The 16,322-nt window shown below is 41.3% G+C and overlaps 1 protein-coding gene across 1 annotated transcript in view; it reads right to left on the bottom strand.

The window, feature by feature from the left end:
* Positions 1–15,712, bottom strand: part of Grk4 (G protein-coupled receptor kinase 4) — a 77,364-nt gene extending 61,652 nt beyond the window's left edge. The window contains exons 1-5 of the mRNA XM_052198107.1: positions 15,624–15,712; positions 9,366–9,458; positions 6,972–7,084; positions 5,747–5,821; positions 2,762–2,868 (exon numbers count right to left, since the gene is read on the bottom strand). Coding sequence (XP_052054067.1) covers positions 2,762–2,868; positions 5,747–5,821; positions 6,972–7,084; positions 9,366–9,458; positions 15,624–15,675 — 440 coding nt within the window. The 5' untranslated portion in view covers positions 15,676–15,712. The remainder of the gene's footprint in view (positions 1–2,761; positions 2,869–5,746; positions 5,822–6,971; positions 7,085–9,365; positions 9,459–15,623) is intronic.
* Positions 15,713–16,322: the final 610 nt, after the last annotated feature.

Below are 16,322 nucleotides of genomic sequence, written 5' to 3' on the forward strand. Positions count from 1 at the left end.
AAATAGTCCATCCTTCTGAACTGACTACCCTTTTCTCATTTCTGCCCCCAACTTATGGCCTGTCTCTAGCACTAGGGTATAACTTCTTGAGATTAACAGTACTTTCCAACACATGCAGTTTAGTGTATCTTCCCTCTGCCAACCCAGTTCTAATGAAGGTGATTTAAAGCATAAATCACCTTCTGGGTAAACCTACCCAAGGACTCCAGGCTGCTGCTTTCTAATTGACTCTGAAACTGTGTCTTCAAAAGACCATTCCATCTTTCTGTCAGGCCAGCTGCTTCAGGATGGTGGGGAACATGGTAAGACCAATGGATTCCACGATTGTGGGCTCACTGTCTCACTTCTCTGGCAAGTGAAGTGAGTTCCTTGATCAGAAGCAATACTGTATACATAGTGGTGGATAAGGCAGTCTGTAAAACCACAGACTGTAGTTTTCACAGAACCAATACATGGTGGAAAAGCAAATCCATAACCAGAATAAATATCTATCCAAGTAAGGACAAATTGTCATTTTCACAGGGGAAGTGTCCAATGTAGTCAACCTGTAACCAGATCCCTCACCAATAAATCACCCTGGGGGATTGTGTCACATCTCTGGTAGATTTGTCACTGAGCAGCAGCTGTACCCAGGTCAGATTTGGTGAATGGAAGCCCATTTTGTTAAGTCCATGCATAGTCTCCATCTCTGCCACTGTGGCCACTTTGTTTTTGAGCAATGACAGGTATGGCTGGGGAAAAGAGTCTGGCTGTCCACAGAATATGCCATCTTATCTATTTGATTACTGAACCCTTCCTCAGCTTAAGCAACCTTTAGATGAGCATTTACATGGGACAAGCATATCTTTACATCCTTTGCCCATTTGGAGGAAGCGACATACTTCTTTCCCAAATGTCTTTCACAGCAATTTTCAAGTCATGTCAAAAATTTCCAAGTCCCTGACCATCTAGTCAATCCACTGGCTACAGCCCATCAGTTAGTGAACATCACTTATATGGCCATTTCTCCTTTCAAACAAAATGTATGAGCATATATATTACCCAAAGTTCTGCCCACTGGGAAGATTTCCCTTTGCCAATACCTTTCAGGGTTGTCCCACAAAGGGGTTTAATCCTGTAGCTGTCTAGGTAGTGCCTGCATAATATGGAGAACCATCAGTAAACCAGGTCTTAGTCTTCCCTCTCAGTCAACTTGCCATAGGGCACACCACATGAGGCTAAAGGTGCATGTTTGGGAGCAGACAACATTATAATGGGACTACAAACCACAAGCATTTGGGCAACTTCATCATGTAATGTGCTTGTGCCTTCAGGACCTGCCTGGGTCCAACATATACTACTTCCAATTGATAATCAATTCTAACCTAGTGGTGGTATCACATGCCTTTACTCCCAGTACTCAGGAGGCAAAGGCAGGAAGATCTCTGAATCTAAGTCAGCATGGTCTACAGAATGAGTTCTAATATAGCCAGGGCTACACAGAGAAACCCTGGGAGTTGGAGTAGTGGTGAGGATAATAGAACACTATTGTGTACATCCAACTTTATAGACTAGGGATCAGATAAACTCAACTCACATTGGAAGACTCTTCCACATACTTTCCTTCCCTCCAAGCTCCTGCTAAACTGCAGCCAGAGCCAGTTTTTTTATTGTTTTCTGTTTTTATTTTTTTATTTTTGTTCTGTATTGTTGTGTTTTATTGTTATTTGCTCTTTTGGAGACAGGGTCTTTTTAAAGATTTATTCATTTTTATGTGTATTTTGCCAGGTCCCCTGGAATTGGAATTACAAACAGTTGTGAGCTACCATGTAGGTGCTGGGAATTAAACCCTAGTCCTCTGAAAGAACAGTCAGTGCTCTTAACCAGTGAGCCACCTCTCCAGCCCCCAGAAACAGGGACTTGATATGTAGTCAAAGTCTGCCTCAAACCATGAACCTTCTGCCACTGCTGCCTGTATGCAGGAGGCACAGGCATGTCACACCACATCTGACCAGAGAAATCTTTGAAAACCACAATGAAAATGTCATTTCAGTATTCTCTGAGCTCAAGACAAAGCTTTTCCACATTTCTCTGGCCTTAGTTTCCTTTCTGTGAGATAAGTGACTGTCCACACAACTACACAAAATACCACCTCCTTATTACCAGATTACCTTGGAAACAACTTCCTTCCTATTTTCATAAGGAAGCTGAACTTAGTCAAAATGTTCTACTTAAGAACTTCCCTATCCATATCCAGAGGAAAATACTTTGAAATGCTTAGGTCTAGAAAATATTTTTAGACTCTTCTCAAGCTAGACACAAACATCTAAAAAGCAGAGGAAAGACGGCCCAGAGTTAGGATAGGAATGCTATGATACTCAGCTTGGCACCATGACCCTGTTCAGTACAGCCTTTACGTACATGTGATGATTAATCTTCACTTAACACTTTTTACAAAACATTAGTGAAGGGGATCATTATAATTGGAAAACTATGCAGATAAGAGCTCAACTTGTATAAAATGAACAAAACAAAACACAACAAACTTCCTGTCATCCTTTGTCTTGGGATTACCAACAGATAATATATATACAAGCCATATGTAGAAAAAGATACATGCTTTTACCATTCTAGAACTTCAGAAGTAGGGGTAGGAGGTTCAGAAATTTAAGGTCAACTTTAGCTTACTGAATTAATCTGAAGCCTGCCTAGGTTATATCACACCTGTCTCAACAAACTCAAACACCCATAATACATGCGAGGCTGAGCACCAAACACTTACCTAGCACATTCTTCGAAAACATTTTGAGAGGGAGAATTCTGCTTCAGATTCCATTTACACTCTTGGATAATACCTGAAGGTATCTGTGGTAAGGGGACTTCTGATTTCTGAATAATGCACAAACCAAATATATATCAATTAGTATTTTCAAAGTTTACCAATCATACAAAGAACCTAATGCCTACTATATATTTTTAAAGTATATGAAATAATAAGTCAAAGTATCACCTAGTACCAAACTCAAAACATGTATAGAACAGAAAACAGTATCTCCTTGATCTCTTTGAGATCCTGTTTTAGCCAAAAATAAGAATAGCAAGGCTGGGGATATGGCTGATAAGTAGAGTATTTGTCTAGAATATAAACAGGCTTAGTTCTCAGCACTGAACAAGCCTAGCATGAAAAACATCCCATGTCTATGAATGGATGGCTAGATAGATATAAAAAAGGAAAAATACTATTATTGTTGTTATTATTCTGTTGTTATTATATGGGTGTTTTGCTTGCATGTATGGGTACCACGTGTGTGTAATGCAAACAGAAGAAGGCATCAGACCCCCTCAATGGAGTTATAGACAGTTGAGCCATCATGTGGGTGCTAAGAGTTGAACCCAGGTCCTCTAGAAGAGAACTAGTGCTCTTAAGCACTGAGCCACTAATCAAGCCAAAGAAAAGGCTTATAAAAAGATATTCCTAGGCCAAGGACATAGTTCAATGGTGTAATATTTGCCTTGAGTTCAATCCCTAGCATTGCAAAATTAATTAATTTTTTAAAATTACAAAATTGACTCATTCTAATTCTACAACATGGATAATCATTTAAAAAAAAATATACTGAATAAAATAAACCAGTCCCAAAAGAATTAGCTTCACCTATGGATATATATGTGGGCAGTAAATCTGAAAATGTTAGAAAGTAGAAGAGTAATTGGTATGTATGGGAGAGAAAGGAGATTAGACTGCTGTCAATGCATTCTTGTTGCAAGATAAAAACATTCTAGAGATTGTTTACATAACAGTATAAACATATTTAACTACTAAACTATACAATTAGAAACAGATACCACACTCTGGTCACAGCACATGGAGAACTCAAGTTGGTGCTGACCAGGAAGCTTTCACCTGACTGATTCACTTTCACAGTACCCGAAGGTGCTATGTAAGTTTCTAGGGAAGAATAGTCATCAACAGCATCGTGAGGTATGTTCATTGGTGGCACAAATGTTTGGAGATAACAAACCACTTCTGATTGGATTTAAGGCCAACTCCATGGGAGGAAACTCATACCTACTACTGTAAATCTCACCCAAAATACATGATCAGGGAGTTCATAGGCCCCAGGGGTAAATATACTATTATTTTGTTAAATGGACATAGTATCAGACTGCACCTCAAATTTGTATCTCTATACCGATAGCCCAGTAAAGCTCTTAGTCAACCCCAGAGAATTTTCTTTGTGCAGCAGTTGGTGGTTAATGCAGAAAAATCACAATTGTTCAAAATATAAAGAATAAATGTCTATAGAATCCTCAGCGACAATGAGACATCATGTTCCTTACCCCTAAGATTCAGCTATTCTCTTTGGAAGAGGGGAACAGAAAGATTATAAGAGCTACAGGTTAAAAAGGACTGGATCAAAATGCTTTCTTCTAGACAATGACAACTACTTTCGTGAACTCATAGAAGCTGTGGTTATCTGCACAAACCTTCACAGGATCAAGTCAGTAAACAATCCAGCATGGAGGGGAAGAGGCTCACAAGTTCCCACCCCTAAATAAGGAGCTATTGACAGTTGATAGCTTCTGAGGGAAAAAGACCCAGTTTTCATTAATGGTGTGGCCTCTGATAAGTCAATCACGCTTGATATGGTACATGTAGTGGATTATTTTTTTTAGAAGAAGACATGAAGTTAGGAAGAGGTAGAATGTAAGAGCTGGACATGGGAGGAATTAGAGGGAAGAACAGGAAGTAAATCAAAATACACTGTATGCATGAATGAAATTCTCAAATAATTAATGAAAATTTTCTGGGCATGGTGCCACACATCTTTATTCGCAAAAAGCGGAGGTTGGAGGATCTCTGTTAGTTCAAGGGCAGCCTAGATTACAGAGTGAGTTCTAGGGCTGTCAGGGATATTTATGTACAGACCCCTGTCTCACAAAGCAAAACAAAGAAATGATTAATGTAAATTTCATCTTATATATTTGAAATAACAGCTAAAACCTTTAAAACACACAGCTATCTGTTCAGAAACACAGTACTTTATCCTCATACAAACAGGAGAGAGAGAGAGAGAGAGAGAGAGAGAGAGAGAGAGAGTATGTGTGTATTTGTATGTGTATAGCTTTGGTGAGCAGGTACTGACTAAACATTCTATTTGTTAATTTTCCCACTGCAAGCACCATTACCACTAACACCTCTAGCTATCTTGTTCCCATAGAATGGGTTCTTAAAGACAAATTTACTATGTGGGGCAGTGATGGTATATCCTAGCACTTGAGAAGCAGAGACAGATGGATCTCTATGTTTGAGGCCAGCCTGGACCACAAACCGAATTCCAGGACAGCAAGGACTACTCAGAGAAAGCCTGTCTCAAAAAAAAAAAAAACAACAACAACAACAACAAAATAGAATATTAGATCAATGGGCACGTGCATTTAAAAAGTTAAACAATTTTTTTTAATTTACTGTGTTTGGATGTTTGGCCAGCACATATCTGTGCACCAGAGATAAGGAGAGGAAGAGGAGGAAGAGGAGGGGGAGGAGGAGGAAGAGGGGGAGGAGGAAGAGGAAGAGGAGGAAGAAGAGGAGGAAGAGGAGGAGGAGGAGGAGGAGGAGGAGGAGGAGGAGGAGGAGGAGAGAGAAGAAGAAGAAGAAGAAGAAGAAGAAGAAGAAGAAGAAGAAGAAGAAGAAGAAGAAGAAGAAGAAGAAGAAGAAGAACAAGAACAAGAACAAGAACAAGAAGAACAAGAAGAAAAACCATACCTCTTTGAAGAATCTACTGAAGACAGATAGTCCAAATTCTCTTTGTTCCTCTTCAATGGTAACTTCGTACTCTGCCTGATAGGAGAGAATAAGAAAAAGGCAAACGTTTGTGATGCTACTCACAGCAGTATTTCATAATGCTTTAAATTATCTGACATATGAACTCATATGGCACCCTCAGAACCAGAAAGCAGTTCTATGGATTAAATTTAAATAGTTCTCTGAAAAAGTAAGAACAATACTGGGATTAAAATGCCAATGAGGGCAGGTGAGTTAAACTCCAATGTCAATTTGACTAGATTTAGACCCACCACTGAAATATATCTTCAGATGTTCTATGAAAATGTTTTTAGAAAGGAAAAACCAAGCAGGAAAGACCTACCCTAAATGTGGATGGTATCATCCCACAAACTGGAATCCCAGGCTGCATAACAAAGAGAAAGCAGGGCTAAAGAGATGGTTCAGCAGCTAAGCACATTTACTGCTCTTTCTGAGGACCCAGGTTCAGTTCCCAGAACCCACATAGTAGCTAACAATAACTTATAACTCCAGTTCCAAAGGAACCATCTTCTGGCCACCAAGGGCATCAGACATACATATGGCGTACATCCACGCAAGCATGCAGGTACTCATATTTAAAATAAATGTTTTTAAAGTTTTTAAAGGTGAAAGCAAGGTGAAGAGCAGTACTCATCTCTTGCTGCTTTTCGTTTTTTGTTTTTGTTTTTTTGTTTGTTTGTTTGTTTTGTTTTTTTGGATTTGGTTTTTTCGAGACAGGGTTTCTCTGTGTAGTCCTGGCTGTCCTGGAACTCATTCTGTAGATCAGGCTGGCTGTGAACTCAGAAATCCACCTGCCTCTGCCTCCCAGAGTGCTGGGATTACAGGCGTGCGCCACCACTGCCTGGCTTTCTTGCTGCTTTTCATATACAAAAATTACTCACCAAGAACCAGGAAGGTTGTGCATGCCTGTAACCCCAGCAATCAGGAGCTGGTGGCAGGACTGCTACAAGTTCAAGGCCAGACCAGGCTACATTGTGAGAGCCCTGACCTATAAAGTCAGGTCCAGGCTAGTATGAACTACAATGTGAGACCCTATCTCAAAAATAGAAGGAAGGAGAGAAGGAGGGAAATATAACATCAAGCCAACTACCGACTCTGTCAGGCTCAGTTTTTAATATTCAAAAGTGTAAAGTTGCATGGCACAGTCCTGAGATGGATCACTCACCACTGCATCCAAGAATTCAATGCACCTCTTTAGATCTGGTTTTGTATCACAGAACTGTCTAAAAAGAAGTCTTCCAATTGGCTGTTTGTCGCAAAGACTGTTAAAATCCTTTTCTGAGTAAAAGGGAGAAACACGCATAGCAGTTACTACCCACTAAGTGCTGTTCTAAATCTATAGTGTTCTCACTCAATAAAATGAAAGTGAGACATTGTATTATTTCTAAACAATTGTTCTGTTTACTAATTTATATTGAGTTATCACACATTTAAAAGACACAAGCAGGGGCTGTGAGTTGGCAAAGGGCTTACTACACAAGCATGAGGATCTAGTTTTATATACCCAGCACCCATATAAAAACCTTGGCATGATGGGACTGACTGTTCCTGTAGTCCCAGGGCTGAAGAGGTTAAAAACAGACAGATTCCAGGGGTTCACTAGCCAGATAGTCTAGCTGAATTGTCAAGCTCTAAACTCAGTGAGAGACTCTGTCTAAAAAATCTAAAGTGGAGATTGATCAAGGAAGATACTGAATATTGCTGTTTAACTCCCACATGCACATATACAAACATGTACAGACACATACACACACAAATATACATACATACATGCATACATACATACATACACACATGCATACATACATGCACACATGCATACACACATACATACATACACACATGCATACATACATACAGGAATGCATACATACATATATACACACATGCATACATACATACACACATGCATACCTACAGGAATGCATACATACATATATACACACATGCATACATACATACACACATGCATACATACAGGAATGCATACATACATGCATACATACATTCACACATGCATGTATACATACATACATATATACATACATACATACATACATACATACATACATACATACATACATAAAACAAAATAGGCAGAACTGATTGTGGTGGCACATACTTATAATCTCACCATCCTGGAGGCTGAGGCAGGAGGACTATACATTCAAGGCCCGCTTGGGTTACATGATAAGATCCTCTCCCAAAATAAAAAACCAACCAAACAACCAATCAACTAACTAACAGGCAGAGCCAAAGACACCGAGAACTTGTAAATAGAGTATTCTTCTCCAAAATGATATAATTATGATTATTGGTATTTGTTCTTTTTATATTTTATGATTTTTAACTTCCCCTTTTATAGTTATTTGCTTGTTTTTTCTTTTCCATAGAAAATGTCTTATCCCTACCTCTCCTTACCTTAGTGATACTATTCTGAGAATAAGGCTCTAATATTCCAGCATTGTGTCAAGAAAAATATAAAAAACAAAAGCATTATGTCTAGAACAAGTCAACCTTCAGCAAGAAAGCCATGTTCAGCAGCAGAGAAAGGCAAATAAGAATAAAGTCTAATAAAATGTAACAATGAAATTCATTACTATGTTTTAATTTTGTTTGTTTGTTCTGAGACAAGGTCTCACTATGTAGTCCTGGCTGACCTGCAACTTCCTAGTAGCCTAGGCTGGTTTCAAACTGACTTTGCCTCTACCTCCTGAATGTTAGAAATAAAGACAGGGTCTTCTGTATTGGCCATTACTTTGTACACTAATTAAAAACAAAAGAATGGGGGGAGGAACGGAATGCAGGGAAGGGAAGAGGGATGGGCAGGGACAGGAGGAAAGCCAGCTGCTCTCCTAGCAGTAGCTATGCTGGTTGTTTTTTGTCAACTGGATACAAATCTTCCTAGACATATCTAGAAACAGGAAACTTTTTCGTTCAGGTTTATTTTATGTTTATGAATGTTTGGAATTTTGAAGAGAGCATGGAATCCCCTGAAACTGGACTTACAGATGAACGTTTGTGAGCCGGGCTGGAGAGGTGGCTTAGAGATTAAGAGCTCTCGCTAGCTGCCTGCTCTTCCAGAGGTCCTGACTTCAATTCCCAGCAACCACATGGTGACTCACAACCATCTGTAATGGGATCTGATGCCCTCTTCTGGTGTCTGAAGACAGCTTCAGTGTACTTATATAAATGCAATACAAAAAAGTTTATGAGCTACTGTGTGGGTGCTGGGAATTTAATCAGGCTCTTAATTACTGAACCATCATCTCTCCAGTCCCAAAAAGATAGAATCTTAATTGAAAAATGTCTCATAAAATTGGTCCATGGATAAATCTGTAGGCCATATTCTTTTCTGTTTGTTTGTTTGTTGTTTTTCAAGACAGGGTTTCTCTGTATAGCACTGGCCGTCCTGGAACTCATTCTGTAAACAAGGCTGGCCTCGAATTCAGAAATCCACCTGCCTTTAAAGCAAATACAGAACTGAAGCAGTAGTAACATCTAAGTAATGATGCAATGTCAGACACCCTCCAGACATAAGGAAACACTACTTACTCACCGATGGAGGATCTTAATTCAGTGCACATGCTGACTGAGGGCAACTTCAGGAGCGCTTTCCATTTTTTACTACGACCAGTCTTTTTGCTAAATCCTGAAAATTTTGAAAAAAATAAGGATTTAGATTTCAAATTGTGTTTTGGTTTTGCTTTTAAGACAAGATCTCACTATGTAATCCAGATAGACCTTGAATTCTGGATCCTTCTGCATTAACTTCATGTTAGGGTCAGTGACACAGCTATGTCATTACACCTAGCCAAAAAAAGGCAGGTGGGGAAATTCTTTCTTTACTAAAATATTATTGATATGATATTTACATTTCATAATAAATATTATCCTACTGTTAATACTACTTTGAGTACATAAAATACATATGTTTATAATAATTTGTCTCAAATAGATATCAGCTTAGTGAAATATAAAATTCCAGTCTCCATTTACAAATTTGTAAACTAGATCCAACATGACACACTATACACTGCTACTTATAAACATTGGTTCAGCATTATTAAAATTATTAAAATATATTTATATACCTACCGTATGTCAAACACCTTCAAAGCACTGGGAATGCAATGGCCAACTAAAAAGCAAAACAAAACAAAAAGGGTTGGGTAGGAGAGAGCTCAGCAGTTAAAAATGCATACTTCCATGAAACTGGGTGCTAAGAACCAAATCTAGGTTCTCTTGCAAGAGAAACAAAGGTTCTTAACTGCTGAACCATCTTTCCAGCGCACACACCCCCATATGCTAAGGTAGAGAATATTATAAGCCTCACAATATAAGTAATTAGATACTAGTATGGTTAACAGCATGAAACAAAATTGAAGGGAAAAGGTGGAAGATGCTATTGTAACTAGGTAGCATTTAAGGAGACCTCCCTATAAGGAGGATCACATGCAGAACATGGGGTAAGAACCTCTAGAAGACTGAGGAAGCGGCTATGCTGGTTAGTTTTTTGACACAAACTAAAGTTATGTGAGAGGAAGGAACTTCAATTTTAAAAAATGCCTCCATAAGGTCAACCTGTAGGCAAGCCTGTAGGGCATTTTCTTAATTAGTAATTGATGGAGGAGGGTCCAGCCCATTGTGGGTGGGGCCACCCCTGGTCATGGTATTTCATCATAGCAATACTAAATGTAACTTGAAAAGAAGTTGATACTAGGATAGTGAGGTACTGCTGTGACAGACCTGACCATGCTGTTTTGGTGAGAATTGTGGAAGGAACTTGGGACTTTGGGCTAGAAAAGCCATTGAGTGTTAAGAGCTCCATGAGCTGTTGTTCTATAGGAGCTTGGAAGATAAGAATGTTGACTAAGATCATTAAGACTTAGATCATAAGGACTAAGATCAAGAATTGACAAATGGGATCTCATAAAATTACAAAGTTTCTGTAAGGCAAAGGACACTGTCAATAGGACAAAACAGCAACCAACAAATTGGGAAAAGATCTTTACCAATCCTACATCCGACAGAGGGCTAATATCCAATATATACAAAGAACTCAAGAAGTTAGACTCCAGAAAGCCAAATAACTCTATTAAAAATGGGGTACAGAGCTAAACAAAGAATTTTCACCTCAGGAATATCGAATGGCTGAGAAGCACCTAAAGAAATGTTAAACATCCTTAGTCGGCAGGGAAATGCAAATCAAAACAACCCTGAGATTTCACCTCATACCAGTCAGAATGGCTAAGATCCAAAACTCAGGAGACAGCAGGTGCTGTCAAGGATGTGGAGAAAGGAACACTCCTCCACTGCAGGTGGGATTGCAAGCTGGTAAAACCACTCTGGAAAACAGTCTGGTGGTTCCTGAAAACTGGGTATGATACTACCAGAGGAACCTGTTATACCACTCCTGGGCATATACCCAGAGGATTCCCCAGCATGTAATAAGGACACATGCTCCACCATGTTCATAGCAGCCCTATTTATAATAGCCAGAAGCTGGAAAGAACCCAGATGTCCCTCAGTGGAGGAATAGATTCAGAAAATGTGGTATATTTACAGTATAGAATACTACTCAGCTATTAAAAACAATGAATTCATGAAATTCTTAGGCAAGTGGGTGGAGCTGGAAAATATCATCCTAAGTGAGGTAACTCAATCACAAAAGAACACACATGGTATGCACTCACTGATAAGTGGATATTAGCCCAGAAACTTAGAATACCTAAGACACAATTCACATTATCAAATGATGCCCAAGAAGGAGGAAGGAGAGGTCCCTGGTCATGGAAAGGCTCCATGCAGCAGTACAGGAGAATACCAGGACAGGGAATTGGGCGGGGATTGATTGGGGAACAGGGGGAGGGAAGAGGGCTTACTGGACTTTTGGGGAGGGGGGAACCAGGAAAGGGGAAATCATTTGAAATGTAAATAAAGAATATATCTAAAAAAAAAAAGAGAGGAGTAAAGGCTTGAAGGCACAGCTTATGAAGTTTTGGAGGAAAATTTCTAAAGTGAAGACTCTAGCAGACCATTTGTCTGAAGCATCTGCGGTGGCTGGTCAGCTGAAGCTGAAGAATTACTGTAATTAACAAGAGACCCGAATCACTAAAGTAAAACCTTTGCTTTGCTAGGACAGTGGATGTTGGTCAGCTGGGGCTAAAGAGTCAGCTATAATTAAGAGAACAGCATCTCTGAAGTAAAGTCTTATGAGAAATGTTTCTTCAGGGTCAGCACAGACAAGCTGAGTTCCAGAAGTAGCAGCCGACCTTGGTAGTGTAAGGCTCACCCAGGTGGTTCTGGTTTTGAAGGTGTGGAATGGTCAGAGAGTACATGAGGCTTAGTGTGGTAGGGCTGGAGTCCTTGAAGGCGGCCCTGGGGAGGCTGTGGTGAAAGTGCAGCTCAGCTGCAGCAAGAGCCCCAAGCAGTTTTGGAGATGCCATGGGATGGCCAGCAAGAACACCAGCAGCAGTAGAGTAGAGCCAGCCAGAGCCTCAAAGACAGGGGCAGAGGGCAAGGCCAGAGACTTACCCAAGCCCTTTGGAGGAGCCCAGGATGAGTGGATCCCACACGTTAGACATTGAATTGCTTACACAGTTAAAATTTGGTTTTTGCTTTGATTTATTCTGACATGCCCTGGTTCTTCCCTTTTGAAGAAAGTAGTTAACTTATCTTTTGGGGAGCCAACAACTGAGAGACATTACATTTTAAAAGTCTTTAGAACTTTAAGAGACTAAGTATTTTTTAAATGTTTGAACTTTTTAAGGTTGTAGGACATTTTAAGTTTGTAAAGTGTTTCATGTTGTGATATCTTTATTAATGTGTGGTCTTGGGGATGAACAAAAAAAAAGAAGAAGAAAAATGGCTGCTTATGAGCGATATGTGCTGGGCAGTGGTCTGGAAAGCCTTTAATCCCAGTACTCAGGAGGCAGAGGCAGGTGAAGATCTGAGTTTGAGGCCAGCCTGGTCTACAAAGCAAACTCCAGAATATCCAGGACTACATAAAGAAACCCTGCCTCAACCCCCCTCTTACCTCCCCCCATAAAAGAAAAGCAGATTGAGCAAGCCACAAGGAACCAGTAACAGCAGTCCTCCACGGCTCTTCGTCAGATCCTATGTCCAGATTCCTGCCCTGTCTGACTTCCTGCACTAACTTCTCTCAGTGATGGACTGCCGGGAAGTGTACGCTGAAATCCTTTCCTCCCCAAGTTGCTTTGTTCAGGATGGTTCATCACAGCAATAGTAACTCTAAGTAGGACAAAGGCCCTCATGATGAAACCAGGATGGGAAAAAGAGCTAACCTGCAATGTTTTCAAAGGATCTGTTAAAACTTTTCTTAAATCAGAGAAATTAAATCTTTAATCTCAAACATTGCAAGACAAAACTCAACTGTTGTCCAATAGTGTAAAATAGCTTTAAGTGTCAATTAAGACTCAGAAAAGTGGGAGGAAGATGTCTACATTTCCTTGAGCTCTAGTGCGCTCTGTCTGCAATACAGTGATTTGAAACACTATGAGATATATTAAAGGTAGCTCTGCTCCAGAAGACGGGGCAGGTATAGGCCCAAGGGCTTTTTCAGTCATCTTGTGCTCCTCACATTTATATTATAAATCCTGAGACTAGAAGCTCTGAATTCAGCAGCCCACTGCCCACAGCACCTTATGTTAACATGTTAAAAACACTCATTACTTTCGCTCACAAATTCAGCCTTAAAAAATAAATTTAACATTTAATAAGCACTTGCCAATGCCAGAAACTATGCATGGTACTGCTTCAGCAGCAGCCACAACCCTAATGTCAAAAAGCCCCTTGCTGGGTGGTGGTGGCACACACCTGTAATCCCAGCACTCTGAGAGGCAGAGGCAGGTGAATTTCTGAGTTTGAGGCCAGCCTGGTCTACAGAGTGAGTTCCAGGACAGCCAGGGCTACACAGAGAAACCCTGTCTCAAAAAAAAAAAAAAAAAAAAGCCCCACCACACAGACTAGACCCACTGTCCAGCATAGATAGCATTGGTCTGACCTTCACAGTATGCCCAAGGCGGACAAAGTTGCCGCTGGGTGTAAGTCCACTGCCTGTTTTGGTGTTCACGGACAAGTAACCTCTGAGATCTCAGGCCTCTGGCTTCCAGAAAGATGGCTACTGTGGAATTTAAATAGGCTTACTCATCTAACTAGATGCCAGGCCTATGGATAGGGCTCAGTATTCCTTGCCTCCTTTTTTAAGGCATGTTTTTACCACATCTCTGGAAAATTCTCCATCTATTTCCTAAAGAAGTGAGGGAACAAGTTTAGGTGGCAGGCTTTGCTTGTCTCTCTCCCATCTCCATTTCTCTATGATGCTGGGGATTTAATCAGAGCCTTGCACAGGTTAGTCAAATGTTCTCCCTCTGATACACCCAGCTTCTAGTTTGTTGTTTTTAATTTCTATTCCTGTTAGCCAAGCTAGGTTCAGTCAGCGAAGAGTTAAGAACCAAGCCCTGGAATTTGTGTTCTTTGACTTCCAGTGTGTGAGTGTGTGGTGTGTGTGTGTGTGTGTGTGTATGTGTGTGCGTGTGACCCATCTGTCTTGCTTTCCACAGCTGGTATTATAAGCATCATGCCCCGGCTTTTTACATGAATGCTGGTGATTGAACCCATGTTCTTGTGGGTTTTAAAAATATCTAAATATTTAATTTAGTATTTAATATCTACAGCATTATAATAAAACCTGATGTAATATTCCATATTCTCAGACACTGTAACCAGATGTGAAGGTAGAAAGGGAAGAAAAACGTAAAATTGATCAAATTTTATTTCCATTAAGAATCCCCTTCAGGGTCCAACTGGAATTGGGAGTGAGAGACAAGATGAACAGTCAAACGTCCTACTGAAAGAGAAACAAGTGCATTCTTCTGAGTCTTTCCTTAAGAGAAAATCAAGACCTGGTTCTCTTCCCACTCATTCTTATTTTTTTCTATTCAAAATAGTATTATTTTGAATAATAGTATTAATTCAAAAATATTGGCAGAGTGATGCCTTTCTTCGTTTGTGTCTTTGATTATAACTCGAGTGTCCACGACTCCATAGTTCGCAGTCTAGGCAGCCTAGACGGCATCGTCCTTAGGAGCCTCCTGCTTCGAGCCTCCTCTTACTGCCCTTTGCTCACTGGGGTTTCAAGGACCTTGGTTTGGTATCTAATTCCGGACACTACTCACTACAATTTAAGAAATTCCTTACCATGTTTCTTGTTAGGGTTTCCAGTATTGAAAATGGTTATGTTTTCCAATTAAGAGTCTTTTTCCTGATTTACTTGGGATACAAGTGATTTACTCGGGACATAAATGGACTTGTAATGGAGCTAACAACAAAGTTTAAAAGGAACAAACAAAAATAAAGGTTAAAAACATTTCTCTGTTACTCATTAGTTTTTCTTAAAGAATAAACTTCACATTCTGTGAGGTGAACACATTGAAGCTGCTTAATAGCATCTACTTCCCAGGCACCTTAGCCTGGGTAATCAGGAAACCCTAACAAGTGTGCAATGCATACCTTTCCATACTTCCAGATTAGCGGCGCTGAGAATGGGATGGAACTCGGTCACCCCTCAGTGCATGTTAGGCTAGCGCTACTGTTTCAAAACACAAGCAAAGTTAGCCCAGGATCACTTGCTGCCACCCGCTAAGCGGCAGCTCCAACTCAGAATTGGTTCCAGTAGAATGAAAACTCCCTTATTAGACAACGTAAAGGTCCCACGGAGATCAGGATTCTCTCAAAGGTTGGCGCTCCTAGGAGGCGCTACCTTCACGGACACGGGGAGCCGGGGCGCACCCACCTTGACGAGCCTTCAGCAACAAAGTGTTGGCCATGAAGTTCTCGAGTTCCATAATCCCCTGCCTGCGCCGTCGGTGCCGCGATTTCGGGCGTCGAACTTTTCGGAAACCAGGCGATGGAGACAGGGAAGGCTGCAGGGGAGGAGATGAGAAAGCCACAGCAGCAGCCTCCGGGCATCCCTTGTCCTTTGCGGGACGCGGCTTTCGGATGCTGCCTCTCCGCTTCAGCGACCGCTTCTGTCGCTTCTTGCTCCGCCTCCTCGGGCGTCGCCACCACTGCCACCAAGGGTGCCGCCGTCGTCGCTGTCGCCGTCGCCGTCGCCGCGAAAGTAGGTCAGGGGAAGGTTCGCTACGGGCTCCAGCTCTGTTGCTGTCCCGGCGAGGGGTTTCCGCTATCGGCGCCGGCGCGCGGCTGCTCGAGCTCCTCCTGGTATCATCTTCCAGGCCCAGGGCGCGTAACTCTCTCCTCAGCGCCGGGTTCTGGGCGGCACTCAACCTTGGCCGCGCCCTACCCCACTGAAGAGCTTGCTAACTCGAGAGCCGTCTCCGGCGGCGACGGCTACAGCAGCCGCCGCCGCCGCAGCCGCCAGTTAACTCGCAAGGCAGCTGGGCCCCGGCTAACGGTTTTCCTCCAGAGGGAGCCCGAGAGCTCCCCTCGGGGCTGCGTCTGAGGAGACTGTGCAGCTCTCGGGACACTACAG

Source organism: Apodemus sylvaticus, chromosome 11 (genome assembly GCF_947179515.1).
Source record: "Apodemus sylvaticus chromosome 11, mApoSyl1.1, whole genome shotgun sequence".
Lineage (NCBI taxonomy): Eukaryota > Metazoa > Chordata > Mammalia > Rodentia > Muridae > Apodemus > Apodemus sylvaticus.